The 23,521-nt window shown below is 47.5% G+C and overlaps 2 protein-coding genes across 4 annotated transcripts; both read right to left on the reverse strand.

The window, feature by feature from the left end:
- Window positions 1-75: 75 nt before the first annotated feature.
- ccdc120a (coiled-coil domain containing 120a) lies at window positions 76-11,316 on the reverse strand. Of its 2 annotated transcripts, none has more exons than XM_035645220.2 (10): window positions 10,789-11,316; window positions 6,972-7,078; window positions 6,719-6,846; window positions 5,914-6,027; window positions 5,698-5,827; window positions 5,532-5,588; window positions 5,316-5,415; window positions 4,336-5,102; window positions 3,769-4,039; window positions 76-3,683 (listed from the first exon to the last, which is right to left on the reverse strand). In XM_035645220.2, the coding sequence occupies exons 2-10, from the start codon at window positions 7,012-7,014 to the stop codon at window positions 3,578-3,580; spliced, it is 1,716 nt and encodes a 571-aa protein (XP_035501113.1). In that variant the 5' UTR covers window positions 7,015-7,078; window positions 10,789-11,316; the 3' UTR covers window positions 76-3,577. The 2 variants fall into 2 exon arrangements, with proteins under 2 accessions (XP_035501113.1, XP_035501116.1); XM_035645223.2 differs by lacking the exon at window positions 10,789-11,316 and adding an exon at window positions 7,214-7,357.
- Window positions 11,317-11,400: 84 nt separating this feature from the next.
- On the reverse strand, window positions 11,401-23,059 carry hcfc1b (host cell factor C1b). Of its 2 annotated transcripts, none has more exons than XM_035645195.2 (28): window positions 22,289-23,059; window positions 21,617-21,765; window positions 21,194-21,354; window positions 20,922-21,124; window positions 20,655-20,739; window positions 20,390-20,496; window positions 20,128-20,307; window positions 19,671-19,934; window positions 19,446-19,594; window positions 18,915-19,103; window positions 18,212-18,439; window positions 18,020-18,124; window positions 17,702-17,900; window positions 17,492-17,607; window positions 17,230-17,359; window positions 16,961-17,124; window positions 16,701-16,866; window positions 16,317-16,588; window positions 16,151-16,217; window positions 15,233-15,369; window positions 14,969-15,154; window positions 14,676-14,802; window positions 14,104-14,247; window positions 13,800-14,002; window positions 13,429-13,536; window positions 13,004-13,189; window positions 12,459-12,759; window positions 11,401-12,128 (listed from the first exon to the last, which is right to left on the reverse strand). In XM_035645195.2, exons 1-28 carry the CDS (start codon window positions 22,467-22,469, stop codon window positions 12,073-12,075), a joined length of 4,563 nt encoding a protein of 1,520 aa, XP_035501088.2. In that variant the 5' UTR covers window positions 22,470-23,059; the 3' UTR covers window positions 11,401-12,072. The 2 variants fall into 2 exon arrangements, with proteins under 2 accessions (XP_035501088.2, XP_035501087.2); XM_035645194.2 differs by having other exon boundaries at window positions 19,425-19,594.
- Window positions 23,060-23,521: the final 462 nt, after the last annotated feature.

Here is a 23,521-nt window from a genome sequence, read left to right on the forward strand (position 1 = left end):
GTAATGACAGCGTGTGACCGGTAAGTGAGAATCTCTATCACAGGCACATAAGAGGACACTTTTAAAAATGCCATGTAAGCAACCATTCTGTCATTTTATTTACACAAAGCTTTTTCATTTTCCAGCGTGAAACAGCAGAAAGTTCAGAGTGAAAAAGTACAAATGACAAAAGGATAGAAAAAAGATCCCTCCCCATGCTTAGAAACAAACACCAACTGTACAGAGTGCACCTGAATGCATCACATCTGTCCACACAGCTGGTCATGGACCTAAAGAGGACACAGATCATCATCATCATCAACATCAACAACAACGTCCTTAGAATAAATACTGGTGCAACTAATAGTAGTTATGCATGGTACTGGTACTGCAATTACAGTACTGAACACATACTGTCAGGGCTGAGGACACCTTGTGTAACACACACACATTACATGTGATAAATAAAAGTTTTCAATTCATATACAATTGACTGATGCTGGGTCCACATGAAAGCTGGTGTCAGAATTCCAAACAACCCTTCAGTAAAGCAGATGTTGGTTAGACAGATGTGAAGTGAAAACAAATGACCTGATTAAAAAAACAAAACATTTCTGTGGAAGAAGATTGGATTAGACCACAGTTTTTTTTACCACTGGAACAAAATGACTCAGCAGAACAACCTAGACGATAAGAAGAAATTCTCTTGCTGTGATATTAGGGCTTCTCCTCTGACATCATCAGACCTCCATCAACACCAACCTCACATGGTTTACAAAAGTCATATTTCATTCACGTTGAGTTCACATCATGTTTTTATAAAAGAGTTTACTGGGGTTCAGTGCAAAACACGATAAATTCAGTTGATCAATAAAACAGTCGATCAACACTGTGACATCATCGTCGGATTGTCGCTGCAAATTTTTTTATCCTGAAACTGAAGCAGACTATTATTGCTCTCACACTGGGTCTGGGTCTGGGTTCTGACTCAGTCCTGCAGAGACTGAAGAACTGGACTGGTCTGAGTGGACAAGCGGTCAGTCAGGAGAGAATAAGACAGACAGAGGATGTCTCCTGAGACAAACCTGTGACCAGATAAACTGTCTGATTCTGCATCGATTAGTTGATTGATAATCCATTAATTTTCATCCTATAATTACAGGAATCTCTGTCTTTAGCCATTTCTGATTGGCTGAAATGCAGTGACATCAAACTGTACTTCGAGCTGCTCTGTTTTTCAGCCAATCCGCATTTATTGATCTTCAGCGCTTACACAACATTTTTTAGCAGGAAATGCAAATTCATATTTAGAACGAGCACAGCCCGTCGCTCATTCTCAAGGGCATGTTTTGAATGGTGACTGAATTAATGTTTTAAATTTACAAAGAAAAAACTGTGTACGACTTAAAATTAAAACATTAACTTATCCACCAATGAAATGTGACCATGACCTCCACCCTACCTGGAAACATCAGCAATCATTTCACAACTCATGAACTCTGTGCTTTCAGATAATTCAGAGGTCGTGAAAACAAGCGGGGGCGTTCCAATGGATTCTTCTCATGAACACGGTAAACACAACCACGTGAGGGCAGCATCTAACCAACCCTACAGCCTGCTCGGCTCACAGGTCAAAAGAAATACCAACAGCGTACCAGGCTAATAGGGTAACTGTCAGAGGGACTAAGGTTGTCTGAAATCACCTCCTACTCACTATATAGAGCACTATATAATGAGTTCGACATTTTGTGGTGCTGTCAGAATGCTAAGGATGTGTATATATATATATATTTTTTTAATTAGAAATATGCAGGTCTTGGATCATCATCATCTTTTCACTTCCAATTTGAAGACGTATTGCTTTGATTTGCTTGTTTAGCAGGAGCAGCCCATTTCAGCCTTCTCTCTGATGATTCTATGCCTTTATCAAAAAGACATGAATCATGTGAGAACAAATACAGAGGTTTGTTTAGTGGTATTTTTACAGACAGGTGTTTTTTGATGGCGTAGGTTTGTTTACCTTGACAAAGACAAATCTTTGATTTGTGGAACTCAAATAATGCAGCGACCCTGCTGATCTCCTGTCCATCTGTCTCAACGCCACAAGCAAGTATTTGATTTTGTCTTCATATCAGAAGCTGCTGTTCTTCTCAACATGAATGTTAATATTCAGGGAACAGGGTTTAAGAGTGACCCGCTTCACACGTGACTAAAATAGAAAACTGTTGTATAAAAACTGAATGACTACACAACATGTGTGTTTGCTTTGGTTTGGATCCTGAACAGTTTGTAAATGTGGCCAGTGGAGCTTTTTATGTCTCAGATATGGACACTGAGACTCTACCTGCTGGTCAGTCTGAGACAACAGGACGCCACTTAACGTCCAAACACCTGGATGATTCCACCTGCTGGACAGTCTGAGACAACAGGACGCCGCTTAACGTCCAAACACCTGGATGATTCAACCTGCTGGACAGTCTGAGACAACAGGACGCCGCTTAACGTCCAAACACCTGGATGATTCAACTTGCTGGACAGTCTGAGACAACAGGACGCCGCTTAACGTCCAAACACCTGGATGATTCAACCTGCTGGACAGTCTGAGACAACAGGACGCCACTTAACGTCCAAACACCTGGATGATTCAACCTGCTGGACAGTCTGAGACAACAGGACGCCACTTAACGTCCAAACACCTGGATGATTCAACCTGCTGGACAGTCTGAGACAACAGGACGCCGCTTAACGTCCAAACACCTGGATGATTCCACCTGCTGGACAGTCTGAGACAACAGGTCGCCGCTTCACGTCCAAACACCTGGAGGAGTCCACCTGCTGCTTTTTGAAGGACTCACCTGAGGAATCAAAACGTCACCTGATCGGATCAACTGTATCAAAAGTTCAGACTTAATGAACTGCTGGTTGGCTAGACTGAGCTGGTGATATCTTAAGTGCATCATCATAACCACAGTTATCAATGGTTCTTATAAAAACAGATGTGTCCTGATTGTCTCAGCAGAGTCTGAGTGACGAGGACATTGTCATAGAAAATTAAAAAAACACCAGATGTAAACCAACAGCTGAGTTTCTGATTCATAGACAGTTGGCGGGTGGGTGGCAGGTTAAGACGTGGGGGGTCGTCACATGATGTTTAGATGTTCGGCATCATGGAGTACATCTTCATCCCTGACACCGGTTGAGTTTGAGCTTGGCTGAGAGGACGGTCAGTTGGTTTGACCTGGGTGGGGGTCTGTGTCAGACCAATAGATTGTCGGAAGTCGTCATCGTGTCTGGAAAATTATGCCAATGCGGAAGTGCCTGAAGCTTGTATTCCCTTGAATGACCAGCAGATGGAGACTCCACTAGTTGCAAAAAGAAGTTAGTTTCTATAGGAATCTATGAACAGTACCCTACTTCTCATTTGTTTTATAACGTTTTCCTGAGGAGTTTATGGTCTCAAACGCTAGTTTCAAGTCTTCTCCAATACAACATGATGTTCAAAATTGTGGTCTCATTTAGAGTAAAATACTCGTTGATCCCAGGAAGCCAGCCTGGGATTGGTCTATTGCTGTCTGCCTGCCTACTGATGGACAGTGTGTTAGACCAGAGTCCCAGGAGACGGCTGGTCCATAGGCGAGTCTCTGCGAGAAACTTCCTGTTTCTGCAGAGGGATGTGGTCATGGTAGAGAGAACTGTCCACAGATCTGAGAGAGAGAAAGAGAGAGAGAGGTGGTGAGGTACAGACCTCAGGTGGTGGATCTGCACCTGGACAAGTGAACGTACTCCTACCTGCCGAGCAGTGGCTGTCCATGGAACGTGGCTGAATGTGGCAGCGTCAGTTTGTGAAGTGACAGAGTGTGATGATGACTCATTTCCGTATGATAGGTCGACTGTTGGATGACACCGTGAGTCGTCCGCCTGCGCTGCAAAGCTCTGCCCACGCATGGCTGACCTTTGACCCCTCCATTCACCTTAGCGGAGACTCCTGTGCTCACCTGTATGTTGGCCTGGTTCTGGTGGGTGGAGCCGAGTGTGTTCCTCAGGTACCAGTCCCTCAGACCTGTCGATGACATCAGAGCAGATACAGTTGGATGCTATGAGCCACCGTTTAGTTATAAGTTACCCTTTTTGCCTACTGAGCCAAGTGCAAACATTGAGAATAAAATCTATATCTTGACCCACAAAGGACCAAAGTGGGGTCATGAGGAATCAAGTGGACCATCCTGGTTTTGTAAGACCCCCCCTAATGAACTCTGTTTTTTTACAACGGACTCTGTTTAAGGTGGACTCTGGTGTTTAAGGGGTTTAAGGGGGACTCGGGTGTTTAAGGTGTTGTCTGATGTAACCAGTGCGTACCTTCCAGGGCAAGAGACTTGTGGAGGCTCCTGGTGGCCTCCTCCAGCTGGGCTTCCTGGTTGGCGAGCAGCTGTGGGGGTCGGGGAGGCAGCAGGTGGGGGTGGGGGTCAGGCTGGATGGCTGACAGAGAAGGTTTATGGGTATCGGACTGGCTCTGTTGCATCGGGAGGAAAGGGCCACAGGATTTGGTGCGGGTCACTTTGACTTGCCGTTGCTCGCCATGGTGTCCACGAAAGGTGGGCGGGGCTCCAGGGGGTTGCTGGGATGATTGGCCATTGTAGAGCAGCTGGTGCTGCAATGTGATTGGCTGCCTGTTATTGGTCTGGGACTGCTGTCGCTGCAGCTGTTGCTGTTTCCCCCAGACATAATCCAGCAGGACCTCGCTGTACCCACCCCCTCTTCCTCCTCCTCCCTCTCCACCCCGTCCTCCTCCCTCAGCGGTTCTGTTATTTATCCTTGTACGTCCATCCATCATCATCTCGGAGCTCCTAAACACTCCAGCAGCATTTGTTCCCCTGGAACCAGGCAGGCCATTTACCCACAATCCTTCCTGCTGTGGCCCCCCCTCCTCCTCTGAGGGGGTGACGCGGTCCAGGAGGCCGTCTGAGCTACTACTGCGGCGAGCTGTGTTAACCCTGACGCCCCCCTCACCCGCTGTTTCTGGATCAGAGGGGCCAGAGGAGGAGGAGTCCTGAGATAGAAAGGGAGGGTGGACCGGTGGCAGGGGGAGGGGCTTGTGTCTCTGAGGAGTCTCTGGTTGGTCATTCCTGAACGAGTAGAGCGACAGACTTATCGTAGTTAAATCTGATTAACAGAAAGAAAAATATCTGGAACTATTCTGTTAATGTTGTTTTTCGTCAAGCTAACATGCCAAAATATAAACATCCTATTGTCACGGCTAACATACTAAATGTCAAAGCTAGCGTACTAAATGTCAAAGCTAACATTGCTAAATGTAAAAGCTAACACGCTAAATGTACCTGTTGTGCAGCGAGTTTCTTCTGGTTTTGTTGTGGTAGAAAACCTCCACAGGAGAAGCAGCAGAGACCGGCGGGGGGCGACACTGAGACACACTGTCCTCTGACAGACACAAATGAAAAAACACTGTATTGAGGACAGACGTCAAACAACAGTAGCTGACACTGACAGATTGACAATTTGACAACCAAGGAATAAACTATCTGATTTCCTGTTACCTTTGTCGTGTCCTGTTGAGTCTGATGTCGAGCTGCTCTCCGACTTCACTGTGTCATCTGAAAACACAAGTAAGTTTCCTAGTCTTCCTAAAACAATGGCCTCTCGTCTACTGCCGAATGTGTGTGTGTGTGTGTGTGTGTGTGTGTGTGTGTGTGTGTGTGTTACCTGTGTGGCAGCCTCTGTGTACAGTCCTCTTGCCGTGCGTGTGTGTGTTGTGTTGTTCAGAGTCACTGTGTTTCCTCAGAGCTCCACTGAATAAGGTTTTCTTTGGCTTCGAACGCTGAGAGTCTTCCTCCTATACACTCATGCACACACACACGTTTAAGTTCAGCATACACAGACGGGTACATTTTTTCATGTAAACAGACATTAGCTGATCACCTCTGCTCTACACTTTCTGTTTCCTTGGCGGGGTGCTGCCCCCCTTCGTCGGACAAAGGGGGGCTTCTCTCCCGCCTCCAGGGGGAAGTCACTGGGCACAGCACCTGTCAGCTCCTGACCAATGAAAGACAGGAAAACTCTGCTTCAAACATCTTCATTTACACAGAACCAGACAAGACCAGAAAGACCCAGACAAGACCAAAAGAAAAAGTTTGAAGCTTTGCTATGAGGTGGATCTGAATTCTTTGGTTTTGCTGTTATTGGGTGAGAGCGATTTGTTCCTCTGCCAGATGAACGCGTGTTTCAATCTTTCGGTTTCTCATTTGATAAGCTCAGAATGAGGGACTGACTGGATACACAATAACGGAAGAAACTGTATGATTGTAATTAATATAAATTGATGAATGAAAATTAAAACGTAAACATTTTTGTATGGACAAGATCCTTTTGTTTAACTTTACAGTACTGAAAGCCTAATTTAGCCTATCGCTGTAATGGTAAAACAACCAGGTGAAAAACATATACTGTATATATATGTGTATATATACTTGATTTTTTTTTAATCAAAGTTATCCCAATCCCACCAAAAAGTTTTGAACAACACATACTGAAGGTTTGATCCAGATTAAAACCAAGATTGGATTAAGTGATCTGACCCATATTCAGAATCCATTTTTAGTTTTGAACAAGCCATCTACAAGATTTGATCCAATCCATGATCCTAAATCCAGTCAGATTACTTCTGAACAATTTGGCCCAAGATAATACCTTTTTGGGGGAGGAGTCTGACTATGACATCACTCACCGCCTCCTTCAGACAGATGCGTTTTAGCTCAGTCAATCGCATGCTCAGCAGCAGCTGAAGACTCCGCCTCCTGTCCTGCAGCTCTGTCATTCGCTCTCTCTGCTTCCTGCCCGGACAGGTGAGAGGGTCTGCGCGCGTGGACACATGCACACACGCACACACACACACACGCACACACGCACACAAACACAGTAAGTAAGTGTGTAAGGCGCACCTCAGGTTTCTGGTATAAAATCCAGCTGTTAGTTCTCACCAGGTGCTGAGATGAGTTGACCTTTGACCTCCATGGCAGGCATCTTCCATGTAACCTCTTCTCCTACTTCCTGGCTGCTGGACTCCTGTTAGTCGCTCCACACTCACCTGAACAACAAGAAGTAGGTGAGACAGTGAACACAGACACACCTGGACAGTTTGAGTTTGAAAAACAAAGATGAGATGAGCTGAGGAACCAGGAGTTTGTCTGTAACAGTTAGAGACTTCACAGCACATCCTTACATCTGGTCGGTCGTTCAAAATGTTTCCTGCATTAAGATGATCCAACCAATAAATTGGGAACGAGCTGAGGGCTGGCTCTGATGGATCCGCCCATCTCTGATTGGATGGTGTCAGTTGATTTACAGTGGTGTCATTTAATTTGCAGTGGTGTCGGGTAGTTCACAGATGAATCAGTTTATGTCCATCCAGACTAAAGTACAACCCCAGAGTTTTCAAACTGAAACGGGCCAGCAGCATTTCCAAAGGTCTCCGTAGTAGAATGAAGCATAGTAACAAGATACGTTTTATAGCTACAATGTGTCAGTGTAGATGTAGCCTAAGATTTGTGTCTTGTGACCAGTCAAAAAGCTCCAGACTCAAAATTTGTCCACGTGGACTCAGGGAGGTTAGGGGAGGGGCCATAGGAACAGCCAGCACCAACCAATCAGAGCAGCTGCTGAGAGCTGGCTTTTAATTCAGGGTAAGAGAGTAGTCATCAAACAGGGAGAGACTCTATCATCACTCTGTGGTTTTTTTAATTTCTGTCCTGAACAACAAAGTTCTCATCTGTTCGGAAACAAAATAATCATAGTTTTAAATGTTAACTAGGTTTTATTTCTATTGAGTTTTTCCAGATGGTTTTTTGTTTAAATTAGTTTTCTGTATTTTTTTATTTGATCCAATGTTTCTGGAATATCTGAAAAACTTAGGAGGATCTTCAAAAAATATTTTTGCGAAAATTTTACCGAACTGTATATTTGAGAAACCAAACAACCATTCAACAAATGCCCAACAGACCAGACTTAGCTGTTTTCCTACACCTAAAGGACAGACACTCCTTGAAAGACACAAATGTACACAATTAAGACAGGGAAGACGGACAGTTTGAAAGAGGAGAGCAGGAACCCATATATGTCAAAATAGAGTAACCATCCCTCAACAGAGGAAAACACCACCTTTCTCACACCCACAATATTGTCCTTTCACCCCTGCTCAGAAGGTTCACACTTATCTAGACGCATGATCTCGACAGATATTATGCTTCATTCAGGTAGTGCTGCATTTTCATCCAATAAGCAGATGCAGCTGATAGAAGTCGCCTTATATTTAGTTAAGAGATGATAATTTGTTCAAAGTGACTAAAATTGGCTCTTTTAAAAAGGCGTGTGCACGTCTCTGCACCATGTAGTTTCCTGTGCAGGAAGTCTATGCTGCTGTCTGACTGTAATATCAACATTCTCAATAGTAAATGTAAAAGGACTGTATTTATAAAGCACTTTTCAAGTCACATTCACCCACTCACACACACATTCATACAGTACTGCTATTAAAAGGTCAAATTGAATGTCCTCTATTTCCTTCCTCCTATACAAGGTCATGTCTCGGTAGCAGCAGTTTAATCAGACGTCCCCATCCAGGCAGTCAGGAGGATCCTGACAAGATACCAGAACCATCTCAACTGGCTCCTTTCTACATTCACCTACACTCATCCTCAACAAACACACACACACACACACATTGAAGCTCCAGTGAGACAACACATTGACTATTGATGAAGACACACACCCATACACACAACTGCAACTGTGTGTGTGTGTGTGTGTGTGTGTGTGTGTGTGTGTGTGTGTGTGTGTGTGTGTGTGTGTGTGTGTGTGTGTGTGTGTGTGTGTGTATTGAGGATGAATGTAGGTCAAGCAGCAGATTCTCCGCATGGCAACAATGTAGAGCATCCCAACTGTGAATACTTGCATCTGATTGGCTGAGAGCTCTAGCCAGGCAGCCAATAACCTTTCAACCCTGGGGGCACAATGTGTATGTGTGTGTGTGTGTGTGTGTGTGTGTGTGTGTGTGTGTGTGTGTGTGTGTGTGTGTGTGTGTGGGGGGGGGTACGGTACAGTAGACTCTCTCACACACTGAAACACGGCTTTGCGTTCAAGTGACATCACAGTGACATCAAAGCTACAGCAGGTGAGTGGGTGGAGTCCACACACATCACCCAAATCCTGAATGACTACAATAACGTTCACTACATCTCCCACAGGGCACTGCTACAGGTGCTGTCCAATCAGAGAGCTTCAGAGCCTGTTGCTGCGCAGCTGATGGAGAAGTTAGACGCTCAGGAACTCGCACATCTGGATCATCATCTGATCATCATCCACCTGTGATGTCACAGCGCTGACTGAGATGGTTCACTTCCTGTTCTGTTCCTGAACATCTCACAGATCAGAACAGGAACAGGCTTCTCCAGGTTTTGACCTAGAATCTGAATATCAGTTCTGCTGCTGGCTCCTACCAGTTAAAGCGACACCTTTCTACCTATAAATAAAAGCTGCAAAATTGTGTCAATTGAACACACATTTATAACAAGGAGAATAGCGTCTCTGTCATTGCCTTGAATCCCTACTATTGCTTTGTGTTGCTCTATTGTGCATAAGCAATAGCAACATGCTTTACAGCATACAGTACATCACACATCAACAACCAGAGGTCGGAATTAGCTGCTAGCTATAGGATAAAAGGTAGCTCTATATTCACAGCATGGATTTCACTGCAGAGCCAGGGAAAAAAATGGAATGGGACGTTGTTGGAGGAATCGAAGAAGAGGAAAAGAGAAAGTGACCAGATAAGTGACCGGACAAGGGTGAATATCAGAGTGGCTTTTACACATTGGCGAGAGCTAGAAGAGACAAAGGGACCTGGCCTTGTTGCTGTTGGACGGGTGACAACAATCCAACAGAGTAAACATCCCTGCCAATATTATTTCTGAAAGAATCAAACACAGGCTTTTCTCTCATCACAGCATCTCTGTCTCATGGACCTTGGACATTTGTAATGTTGCTTATCCCAACTACAAGCAGCATTTCTGTTGAAACCTCTGATGTTTACACGCGAGTCCTGCGTTACTGTCCTGAGGCAGGTGGTCAGACCCCCATTGACCCTCTTGTGATGTGAACACAAGCTTCAGTTGAGAATATCATGTCAACAGAGTCACAGATGCTCCACGCGCATTACACACACCTTTCCTGGAGTATCTCCACATCCGCTGCGAGTGTCTGTGCTGCAGTCAGGGTACTCAGTACATCCTGCTCTTCAGTCAACCCATCCTCAGACACTTGAGGACGTCACCAACCACACAATCCAGAGCATCACTGACTGATTCATTAGGGTAATTATTGACAAAGTTAATTTCATTTCACAGAAACTACATTTACAAACTCAGAACAGTCCCAAACAAACGTGTTTACACATGGAATGACAGACAGAGACACACGCACACAAACTGTCATTAAACTTCAAACTTCTCTAATTCCTGCAAACTTGGATATTGAACAGGAATAACAAAATCCAGTGGAGCAGTGGAGACAAATGGAGCATCTTAAGCAAACGACTCGTGAATCTTGAACTGACAGAGCTGAATTAAAGAACAGCCTTCTCCGGCTCAGGGCAGCTGTTCACTTCTCTTCTCATCGCTGAGAGCTGCTGCCCACGAGCCACGGCTCCTTAAAACGGCAAACTTTTAAAGGGAGTCTGGTGTGCGGGCTCCTCCACGCTGCAGGGACCAGTGAGCCGCTGGTGCCTGGTTGAGGATCTCTTACCTGGGTCACCTGCGGGCCTCTCTACGCCGACTCTCCGCCACCTCCGCCGGGGATCGAACCCGCGAGTCCTCCGTCACATCATCCACAACCTCGCACTCCACACCGCGTTCGGTCTCACGCCAGGTGTGATCGATGACCTCACTGATTGATTGGTTGATGACGCTGATTGTCGCCTCGTGCAGCCGCTCCGGGATCTAACGAGTTGACAAGCGCGGCTGCGAACGTTGATCGATCATCGATTGGGTGATCCGATTGGGTGATGGTTCGATAATCACTCTTCCACCGCCTCCTCGGCTTCCGGTCTGTGTTTTCACTGAACGAAGCCCCATCAGCACCACGAGGCGCGCCCACAACAACACGCGACGGGAACGCGCATGTTCCCGCTATAACGTCTGTGCGCGCACACACAGATTGAGGAGGACAGATTGAGGTTGTGATTTGATCAGTGGAGATTGGTTGAACAGGTTAAAAATCGCGCGGTGATCAGGTCCCCGTCCTCTTCCAGTTGAGTCCAGTCCGTGTCAGATTGGGTTTTTTAATCAATAAATCAATCAATATTAAATCTATAATAATAAAAACAAAGTTTACAGAGATGAGACAATGACATGAAAAGAAAAAAATGAATGAAAAACTTTATTTATAAAATAAGAATGACGTTACACAGAATAAATATAAACCAGTGATAAACAACAGTGAAAAACAGGAAGTGGAGTCCACACAGTTGGTAAAAAAAATGCTCTAAAAATCTTTATTTTTCCAGAGAATATTCACACTCAGGTTTGATTATCAAACAGCTAGAAAATGTATCCACTGACCAATGGGAATGCTACGTCACGGCGGCCAACAGACGCCTCAACAACAGAAGAGAGAACTCTTAGATGTTTATAAAACGGAAAGAAAAACAGCAAAGAAAATAAATTAAATAAAGAGGTGGTATAAGCCCCGCCCCCAAAAGAGGCCCCACCCTAGGTGCGACATTTGACCTACAGACAGCTAAAACTCAAATAAGTTCAAACTTTGTTTCCATTATTACATGAAATGACTCCACCCCTCGCAATCTCCCTGATAATAAACACTGTAGACGTCCTGATTGGTTGATAATGTTTAAATATACAACAAACGTGTCTTTCCTGAGCTGTCAGTGCCGCAGGTACTAGTCGTCATGGTAACCAGCTTCTGGGTGGAGCCTAGGATAAAGGTGACTAAGCACACTCCTCTGCGGCCTCCTCCTATATGTCGGTTCTGAACTTCTTTGGTCCAACAGGTTTACTGGGGGGGGGGTTCTTACAGATCTGTAGGTCCTGGTCTCTTTATCGTTGTTTTTGCGTCTTTACTTGTTTCTAGGGAAGAAAAAAAATAAACAAAAACTGAGAATCTCAATTAATGTCACTTCCTCTCTGTTCCTCTCACTTCCTGTCTTGCTTCTCTTACATTCTACCTCTCGCTCTTTTGAGGCCTGCGTGTGAATTTACTGACCGTCGCTCTTCTCACTTCCACTTGCTTCTCTTACATTCAACCTCTCTGTCAGTGCAGCCTGCCTGTGCGTTTACCGACAGTCGTTCTTCAAAATTCCTTTCAGTTCCTCTCAGTAACTCTTGGTTTTCTCACATTCTACCTCTTGATCTCTGGGACCTGCATGTACGTTTTTTACCGACCGTTGTCCTTCTCACCTTGTAACCACCGGACCTGTGTTGCCGGCCCGTAGCCCTTCTGGTTGCGGGCGGCGATGCGGAAGATGATGGCGGGCTTGGTGGTGTGATCGATGTGTGCGTTGGCAAGGCTGGAAGCCTGGACGAGGCAGGATGGGCTAGGACCACAGTAGACCCTCATGAAAGCCAACTGGGCGGGACTGGGACCCCTAGCAGAGGAGGCAGCCTGGCTGGACCGGATGGCAAGGTACACAGAGTACTCCATGATCCTCCCAGACGTGATGGCTGGAGGCTCCCATGTGAGCTGAGCCCCGTCCTGATTCTGCAGACAACCACAGACCAAGACGTTCACAATCTACTTCCCTTGAGTCCTCTCTTCATTGACACACAGTGGTGGACAAAACAAGCCAGATCATTTTGATAGTTAAAACAATAAAAAAATTAAAACAAATTTGATCATGGGTTAGGGTTCATGGTGCCACAGGTGCTGATGTTTCCTTATTGCCTTCAATGCTTTATTTGGAACCGATTCTCTGAGAAGACCTCACAAACAGGAAGTTCCTCACCTTGCTGATCTTGATTGCGCATGGCGCCCCCGGAAAACCAGGCAGACACGTCTTAAATGCAGACACCTCCGAGAATGCTCCACGGCCACAGATATTGATCCCTGCAACACGAAACTTGTAGGCCGTCCCAGGCTGCAGCTCCACCTTCCTCATCTGGCTGTAGTCAGGCATCACACCAGAGTCGTCCTGCAAGTACAAAGGTCATCAGTAAACCGATCAATCATCTTCCCACCTGAGTCGTCCTGTCAATGTCTACCAATGTGCATCATTTTGAAAAATAAAAGCCTGTAAAAACAGTGATGTAGAATGTTTGAATTTACACTGGAGCTTTTATTTTGAAGAGGTAGCTGCATGTCATGAATGATCAATTTATCAGATTATTGATTATGATCAATCAACCATATTTATAAGTGTGAAGATCTTACATTGGCCATGTTGTCGTTGTACGGGACATAGAAGTGAGAGACCACCATGTTCGTAACCTTGACAATTCCAACGTCGTACCACTGACTGTCTGTCACCGAAGATTTCACCTGGAGAAACGCGCGTACGTGTACACACACACACACACACACACACACACACACACACACACACACACACACACACACACACACACACACACACACACACACACACACACACACACACACACACACACACACACACACACACACACACACACACACACACACACACACACACACACACACACACACACACACACGTCAGCATGCTGTCAGTGTGTTGTTAGCATTTTGCTGCCTCCTCCTGGTGACCTGCAGCACTGTCTCACCCCTGTTGTTGCTGTGATGCCATTAGTCACCACGGCCCCTGTTGCGGCAGCTTTAATCTTAGCCGGACCTGCTGCCAGAGGAGGGGAGGGGCTGAACGTGCTGGCCAATCGGGCGACAGCGCTGGTTACTGCTGATGAGGTTGTCTCATTCCCATTGCTCTCTGCTGCTGGGTCGTTGAGGCTGTCTGCTGGAGCAAGGCCCTCTGACAAACAGAGAAGTAATCAGAAAACTTTATTGAACATGGCAGGAGGACGCCACAAGGCAGGGCTGAGGAGGGACACTGATGGCGTCACAGTCTTGTACCTGTGGGAAGAGGACTGTGCACTGGTTCTGGCTCTGGTTGGTTGTGGGCATCCTGTAGCTGCTGCTGTTGTTGGATCAGAGCTGCCAGTTCCTGCTGGGTCAGAACGATTGGGATGGACTGATCCATCGCCCCCTCTGCTTCGCCTGCAAAGATATATAAAAGACACAGTGACAGACTGTCCCTCTTTAAGATGTTATCCCCTGGTTCTAACAGCTCAATTTCCCGATGAGGACCAAGATCCTCTGGTCTGATGAGACAAAAACGAAACCTCTGGACACAGCTCCGGTCTTCACGATCAGTCTATCTTCATGACCAGTCTGTCTCCGACCATAGGAGCCGTCTCTGTCTGACCCTGAGTGCCCCAGACTTGAACCCTAAAGAACATCAGTGTAGTGGCCTGAGGACGTCATGACACTTCTAATCCAATCAGATGCAGCCTTAGAGGACGTGTCAGGAAGAATGAGACAAGCTTTCCAAGTTCAGGTGGACAAAGTTTGTTGAGATGTAACTAAAGCAACATCTATGTATGTATGTATGTATGTATGTCTGTCAGAGTGTGTGTGTGTATTACCTGCATTCAGCTGATCCGGGGTCAGTCCTGTTGTCACCATCAGGGTTGTTGTGCCCGAGATCACCTCACCTCCATCCCCTTCTGATGACATCAGCTCCTGAGGAAGACTACTGTCTGAGGTCCCCATCTGTGTGAAGGGGGGGTTAACAAGGTACAAGCTGATTGGTCAATGCTCCATGTGTGTGTGTGTGTGTGTGTGTGTGTGTGTGTGTGTGTGTGTGTGTGTGTGTGTGTGTGTGTGTGTGTGTGTGTGTGTGTGTGTGTGTGTGTGTGTGTGTGTGTGTGTGTTTTACCTGTGCTACTGCTTCGCTGCCCTCCATGTGAACCTTTAACAATGATGCATCTGATGAAATCACAGCCTCTGATTGGCTGACTGTCTGGTCTGCTTCCTCCCCCTCCTCTGCAGCGGCTGTCAACATGGCGACAGCCTCTGTCTCCGAGGACTCCTTCCTGTCCTCTCCGACCAAGGAGGAGATCTCCTGCGGGCACACACACATACACACACGATCAGCATCATACCCTCTGTGTGTGTTTGTGTGTTTCAGTGTGTCTCTTACAGGTATGGACGGTCCAGGTGTGGGTGTTGCCTGTGTAACCGTGGTAACAGCTCTGCTCTGATTGGCTGTGGTGGAAGGGTCAGAGGAGGAAGAGGGGTCCGTGGAGTCTACCTGCAGAACATCTCCACCCTGTTGAGCTGGACACACAGGACAGGTGTGAGTGAGGTCACTTCCTGTGCTCGCTGATCCTCAGTGAGTGACTGACAAGAGCAGCTGCTTCAAAACTTTCAACATCTTTAGATGAAATGTTCCATAACTTTCCAGGGGCCGGTTGCAGAAACTGGTCTTTACTACCAGCATACAGTATGCCATCTCTCACATAAAGCCGACACTTAGCGTAACCACACACGCCCACAACTTCACTACTTTACCTTCTTTTACTGGCTTAGATTTTGACTTTACACCTTCTCCTGACTAGGCGTAATATTTACGAACGGGGGAAAATTCTGAAGCCTAGTTGGTGCAACTGGCTTAACTATGCAGTGGGACTTTAAACGCCAAGTTATGACCAACTTAACTTAACGGAGACATTATATGCTCATATTCTGGTTTCTAATTTTTATATGGGTTATTACTTGAAAAGGGCAGATTACTGACAAACCATTTCAGGAGCTACATGAGCAGGGCTTTCTGTCGGGAAGAGGAGTTCCCTTTACCGCTGACTTTCAGCTTTATAAGTTTGCAGACCTTTTAGATACACAAAAAAAATCTATATAACAACCGAAAAAGGGAAAAACAGAAATAGCATAATATGTTTTCTTTAAGATCAGAAGGTGAACCGGGCCCCAGGAACTTTTTATTCCAATTTACTGTCAAGTTTGAATAATTTTCCAGGACTAACTGAAATTTTGTCGTCTAAGTTTTTCCAGGACCTTGTGTGAGTGAAGCAGGTGTGGTCCAGGTGTGTAAGCAGGTTACCTGTAGCTGTGGTGGCAGTGTTGGTGGTTCCGGTCTCATGAGTTTCACATGGCGGATTTGAACAAACCTGAAACCACAAAAGTATTTTTTGATCTGGTTTACCTTTCACTGACCTCACCTGTCATCTCACCTGTTCATTCATCTGCCCATTCGCTTGTTGTCTCACCTGTCTGAGGCCTCCGTGTCCTGCTGTGGTGGCGGTATTGGTGGTCCCCGTCTCGTGGGTCTCACAGGGCGGGTTGGAGCAAACTCTGTTGTTACCTGCGATGGCTGATGTGGCAACGGTGGCAGTGTTGGTGGTCCCCGTTTCGTGAGTCTCACAGGGCGGGTTGGAGCAAACTCTGTCGTTACCGCCGATGGTTGCTCTGGTGATGGTGGCAGTGTTGGTGGTCCCCGTCTCGTGAGTCTCACAGGGAGGGTTGGAGCAGACGGACGTCACTGCAACATCATCACAGTGAAATCATCAACACACATGACAATTGAGTGAGGGAGAAGTACAGTACTAACGGAGTATCAATGGATTTATTACCATTGACAGTGCTTCCTTTACCTGTGTCAAGTGAAGTGTCTTCAGCCTCTCCCTCTACAGTAGCAGTAGTACTTGTAGTACTTGTACTTCCAGGTTCTTCAGAGGTAGGAGACGCCATGATGGAGACCGGCAGATCCTGGACGAGTGGCTGAGCTTCAGCGCCACTCGGAGTCGTGATCAGAGTCACCTGCAGAGTAAAACACAGTTACTACAGTATTACTGCAGTACTGCAGTACTGCAGTATTACTACAATATGTCACTGCGGTCAGGCCAGACTTTACCTGTTTGGGCACAGCTGCAGTAGCGGTTGCTGTGGTAACCTGGTTGGCAAGCGTAGCGATTGTTGCCAGGTTGGTAATGGGCGTTGCCAAGGAGGCATTGGCAGCAGTGACAGCTCCACCTGCCACTGTGGTGAAGACGCTTCCTTTCCCCAGACTGGACACACCTGCAAAGACACCCACACACCTGTCAATAGGTACACCGACACACACCCGCACCTGTTGTGACACACACATACATACACACACACACAGTTTCAGTCAGTGTTTACCTGTTGACCTGTTGACGACCAGAGTTGTGACGGTAGGTTTGGAGCCAACTGTTCCCGGTGACACCAGCTTGACTCCGCTAATTGGGACGGTCCTAAGAAAGGTACCAGGTGCCCCTCCTTTAAACACCATCTACAAACATATACACACGCACACAATCAAAAAATAAATATCCAGGTTCAGCCGGGTCACTTCCTCTGTGTGTGTGTGTGTGTGTGTGTGTGTGTGTGTGTGTGTGTGTGTGTGTGTGTGTGTGTGTTTTACCTGTGTGACCCCCTGCTGACCTCCTGCAGTGATTTTGGGGACGGTTGTGATGATTTTACCCATAGTTCCTGGAGATACCACCTTGGTGGTGAGGTATGTGATTGGACTGTTACCACCTGCAGGAGGAGGGGCTTCACTTAGTCGTCTATCAGTTTAAGGGTAAAGATCCAGGTGTTTTAGTGTGTGTGTATGTGTGTGTGTTTCTTGTACCTGCCCCTCCCTGCAGAGCAGATACTGGGATGGTCTTAATGATGGTGGTTCCAGGTTTGGAGGTTGTCGGGGCGATGCCCAGGATGGTGGGTTTGGTTGCGGTGGATCTGGCCTGTGTGGTGCTGAGGAATGTCGTCTGTTTACCATCTGCTGACGTCACCAGCTTCAAGATGGTTCCTGGTGGGAGAGCGCCCTTTGTCTGATGACATAAAGGTTGCCATCTGAGTTGGGTGACTGCTTGTATGATCAATGACTGTATACACAGGTTATAAAATAATTAATATAAAGACAATTAGAGACTATGTATAAAGTGAATACCTGGATGAACTTGGTGAAGGCGCTGCTCGCAGCCTGAGCAGTCACCGCTCCGGTCTGAACCGGATTGGTCTGGACCACTGACATCACCTTCCCCAGGTTACCGATCTGAAACATGGGGAGGCTTAACATCATCATGTCCGCAAACATGAACATACAGGTGTGGTTTCATGCCCAGCAGGTGACATCACTCACCAGAGCCCCACCTCCTCCCACACTGAGTGGACTGTTCACCAGAGTGATGGTCTTTGTGACTCCACCCACCATCGTAGTGACCACCTGAGCTTGTTGGGAGACTGTCACCGTGCCAGACTTATGGACCGTGATGACAGGTCGGCTCGGTGTGCCGGGAGTGGAGACACCTGAGGCCCCACCCACCTGAGCAGCAGCCGTCTTGAGCATCTGAGCGGCAGGGTTGCTCACCTGAGACAGGAAGAGCAGGTGAGCTATCGTCATGCTGCATATGAACATGTCTACTGGACGTAAGCCACACTGACTAGAAGATCAGCAGTTTGATCCCGGACAGAAAAAAAGGCAGTAAATTGCAGCGCTGTATAAATGTGTGTGAATGGGTGAATGTGATTTTAACTTTGTCTTTATCTGTAAATCCTTTACCATATCAAAGCAACCTGCTGCTCAGTTACCAGTGGGATTTCTAGTGTCAACAACACACAACTCGTCATCACTGAATAACACTTTCCAGTGTCTTCTCTTCATGTATGCATGGCGATGAGGGTCCATCGTTTCTTGTTTTCTCATCCTGCCTATGAGACCCACGTGGTCATGCTACATACGTGGTCTAACACTCATGTATCACTTCATGTATGGTTTAATGAAAAGTTCCTGAAAACAAGACTCATGACACAGTTTGAACGACATGCCTTCATGTGGTCCATACCATGGTAACAGGAGACAACACATTGAGCGGCAGACTGCTGGATCCTGGACCCACAGACACCGTTTTCACAATTGCAGTTCCTGCAGGGACATTTAGCACTGCCGGCGAGGGCGGAGGGATCTTTTGAGTTGCTGCCGCCGCTGCCGCCAACGCTGCCATGCCGCTCATCTGAGGACTGCTGCCTACTGGCTGAGAGTAGACAGACAGGAGGACGGAGGTTGAGAGTTCACTGTACAGTTTCCAGACCTTTCAGACAGAGGTCATGGCCTTTCTCAGAAGTCAGATATTACTCAGCTATCATGAGGACAGTTCTGTGACTGAAATTTGAAACCCAGGGCACATTCCCAGTAAGTTTAGCTCAAGTTCATTTGATGAAACCATCTCTCATGATGTCACAGTCACTGAAACGTTTTGTGTTTAATCACATGACTTAAATGTGAAATATGGTCACATGACATCAGGTGGTAAGCAGCAGTGCCATGGAGAAATGGTTGTTAAAGGTATGTGGACCTTGAGAACAGATGTGCATACCGTCCCCTGTCCGGTCTGAGCAGGGACCACCATACGAACACCTGCAGGAAGAGTTGTCATGGCAACTGGGGATTTGGGCGTTGCCTGTCTCGCAGTTAGAATGGAGGCTCCTCCTGCTGCACCTGGAGCTGCTGCGACTTTCAGGACAACTGCAGAAGCACGGCAGACAGGTGAGAAAAATTTTGATCTACCCGTTCAATCACCTGTGCAGGTAAGCAAACCCACCTGGTGTTATTGCAGCTGCGGCCAATGGGCTTCCAGGAATGGAGGCATTGGAGGAAGGGACCAGCGTGTTGCCAGAGAGCGGCACAGCCTGGTTGGCTGGTGCCTTTGCGACTGGGGCAGGGCTGGGGGAAGGTGTAGCAGGAATGTCGTACTTCTGCAGCTGCAGCAGGTACGTGTCCGCAGTCTGTGACGGGCCCCAGCTCACCTCAAGAGATGATGTGTTGGCCCGGACCAACTGCACCCGAGAGGGAGGACAGGGACGCTCTGAAGACAGACAGAGGGAGAAACAGAGTGAGCGACAGACACATGGGAGAGACAGACAGTCAGATGAGGGACATGGTGAGAGAGATACATGAGAGAGAGGGTTTAAACAGACAGTGAGAGTGAGAGTGATGGGATGAGAGGGACTGGGTGAGATAGACACGTGAAAAAGAAGAAGACACCCAACTGTCCTCACCTGTCTCCAGGTACCACAGGTCCTTGCAGCACACCTGGTTGTTCCAGGCTTTCCTGTATCCGTCTCTACCGCTCCAGACGTAGAGTCTGGAGTTGATGGAGACGCTGCAGTGACCTGCTCGAGCTCTGGGGACATCCTCCTCCGAACTGTCCATCAGAACAGTGTCCCAGCACATGATGTCTGAGCAGATAGACAGGTGGTCAGACAAGTAGACAGACAGGTGAGTGTGAGAGTGTCTGTGTATGCGTGCGTGTGTGTGTACCCAAATTGAGGCAAGCCAGCGTGTTGGTGCACTTCCACTCCTTCTCATGAGACTCCACTTTAACATCATCCATCACCAGAGGAACCCAACCTCCAAACACATACATCCTGACAACGGAGAGACAGGTGCAGACAGATTGGTGGAGACAGGGACAGAAAGGTGAGTCCAGTATAGATATTGACAGATTAAGAGCTGCATTAACAACAGGTGTGTGTATTAGTGTGTGTATTTGTAGTTGTAGTGTATATTTGTACACGTCACCCACTTGTTATTGATGGCAGTAGCGGAGTGCAAGCTGCGGGGAAGGGGGGCTGTTCCACTGAGGTTCGGTTTCCTCCAGGTCAGAGAGTCTGTGACATCGTGAGAACAGGAACCAATCAGAGGTCAGTACTGGTTATTTTAGAGTAGGATACATTAGAGCAAGGAACACTCCTGCAACAGCTGCTGCCAACTCCCCCATGAACCTCACCCACGTGAGTGAGCCCCAGATCCTTCCCTAGCCCATGTCCCACCTAAGCTGAGCCAGCCTCACCTATGTCAAGGACCCACAGGTCTCCCAGGCGACAGCCGCTCATCCCTCCATAGATGATCAGCCTGTTGGCTCCGGGGCCGCTTGTCACCACGGCCGCGTGACTCTCTCTGGGTGGTGGCGGCTGACCTAACGTCACTGGGATTTCCCAGCCGACCACGCTGGAGCCTGGGCGCAGCTCCAAACAGTACAAGTCACTCAGGTACCTGAGAGTGGTCAAAGGTCAGTCAGGCTTCAAACAGACAAGAGAGATACAACTGTCTGATGTCTCTCACCTGGGGATGTTGTTCTTGGGATCCTCGCTGTCATTGGCCAGTCCTCCAAAGAGGTAACAGCGGTTACCAATCAGAGAAAAGCTGTGTCCGAGGCGGGGACAGGGGAGCGGGCCGTTCTTTGGAGATTTGGCCTTCAGACGTTTCCACTCCCAGCGACTTGCCTGGAGGACAGAGTGTCTTTAAGCAACATGGCGCTGACCCAAACAGACTTCTGAGACCTGGAAGTGGAGACTGTCAAATGGATCTGAGCCACGTAATGAGGGAGCAGCAGAGTTTCTGTCTTCGTCAGCTGAGACACAAACTTACATTTTCATGTTGTTTGTTTACTTTTGTCATGGATGGATGCATTGGAGTGTTGCAGCTGTTGGGCTGTGTCCATGACAGGTGTGCTGGCGCCCCGCCCCCCGCAGCGGCATCACTCACCTGCAATTCGTACAGGTCGTTGCTGTATTTGCCATACTCCACCATCCCCCCAAACACCAGTAGCCTCGTCCCGTCGCACACAAAGCCATAAGCGGCACAGCCTGGGGGGACGTCGCCGCGGACTGCAGGGATGAACCACTGGTTGGTGGCTGGGGGTTAGAGATATGCTTAAATAAACTTGGAGACAAACACACACGCTCTCTGACTGGACTTCAGTGTTCATGCTGATCACAGATTGATCTGATCAATAATGTCATATCTTAACCCTGCCACTGATCACAGTCCTGTTTGTGACACATGCATTGTTTTCATATTTCCTCATGTTGTTTATTGTTTACATGGTCGTTTCCCGCCGTCTCCGTGTTTTCTGCTGCAGCAGCACGGGGCGTGTCCCACAGACGTCACTCGTGTTTTTGGAAAAAAACGCGCCATTTCTCCCCGTGTTGCTGTCAGAGCCGCTCCTAGCTTCCTGCTAATGTTGTTGGCATGCGGAGGAGTGTTGGAAGCTAAACGAGCCTAGCAGGCTAAGCAACAGTCCGCATCAACACACATTATTTTTTGTTAGCATAGTTAGCAACTAGCCTGCGGACAGCACTGACATAGGGAACCGGTAGCCTGGTAATCATTAGCCTGTGAGCGGCGCCCTGACACGGACCACGGTAACCCCGGTACCTGTGTTGTAGACGTGGAGCTCGTCCACGATGCCCTCGTTCCCTCCGCCAAACACCACCATCAGCTCCTTGATGGCTACAGCTCGGTGTCCGTGCCGGGGCCGCGGCACCGGGCCGGTCCAGCCCGCGACGCGCTTCCAGCGGGGCTGCTGCACCGCGGGGACCGCAAATTCGGATGCCATGACGCCGCTGTCAGAGCCCGGTCCTCGGCGAGAGATTAAAAAAAGTAATAATAATAATAAGTACAGCTGACGGTTGTCTCAAGTTTTTAAATAGTGTCCCGCTTGCTAACAGTGACGGGTTAGCATTAGCCCAGTAACTAGCTTAGTGGCTAACTAGCCCAATATCACTCAGCGGGCGGGGACCAGCGTCCGTCCCAGGGTCGGTAACGTTCGCGAGACCGCGAAGAACCAGCCGCTTGTGTCGAACCAGAGAAGAACCAGACCAAACCGTTGGTCCAGAGACGGGCAGCGGTGCTGCTAGCTAGCCGCAGACTGCAGCAAACAGTCCGCCATTTTACCCGGTGGACACTGCGGAGTCGGCAGAAAGCCGCCGGCAGCTGCTCCGGCGGTCACGAGCGAGAACAGACACTAGCGCTGATCCAGTGGCGAGCGGCTGCTCCATGCGCCCGGAGACGCAGACTGCGGCCCGCTCTTAATTACGCAGAACAGAGGGACTGTGTGCCGAGACCGGAGCTGCCATCGTTACTGCTAACAGCAGCCAAAGAAGACCCAGAGCGGCTCACTGATAACGGACCAGTCAACCCAGCGGATAAACCGAGAGTACCGTTCTGTAAACAGAGTTCATACTGTGGGGTTCATTTGTTTAACTGTGGATGTCAGCAGAAGACACCAGCTGTTTCTTAAACATCAGACCTTACTAAAACAGTTAACTCCACTACTATGAGTACATAGTTCAATGAGTTGATTATGAATCAATATACACATAGTAATATAAGCCAACACTACTGATTGCCTTTTGAAACTATTCAAGAGTAACTAGTTGAAACTTTTGATCTATTGTCAAAAGAATGAAGTTTTTCCTCATCACAAAGGAGTTTACAGTCAAGTGAAAAATATTAGAGCAATAGATGAGTGGAATCCTGTTGCTACTCCAGACTTCCATGCATCCACTCTCATTTTAATAGAGCTCATGATAAAATGAGGAAGAATTTAAAATGTAAATAACTATCGGCTAATTTATATTATAGCTTCATTTGAATTAAACAAAGATT

This window comes from Scophthalmus maximus, chromosome 3 (genome assembly GCF_022379125.1).
Source record: "Scophthalmus maximus strain ysfricsl-2021 chromosome 3, ASM2237912v1, whole genome shotgun sequence".
NCBI classification, from domain to species: Eukaryota; Metazoa; Chordata; class Actinopteri; order Pleuronectiformes; family Scophthalmidae; genus Scophthalmus; species Scophthalmus maximus.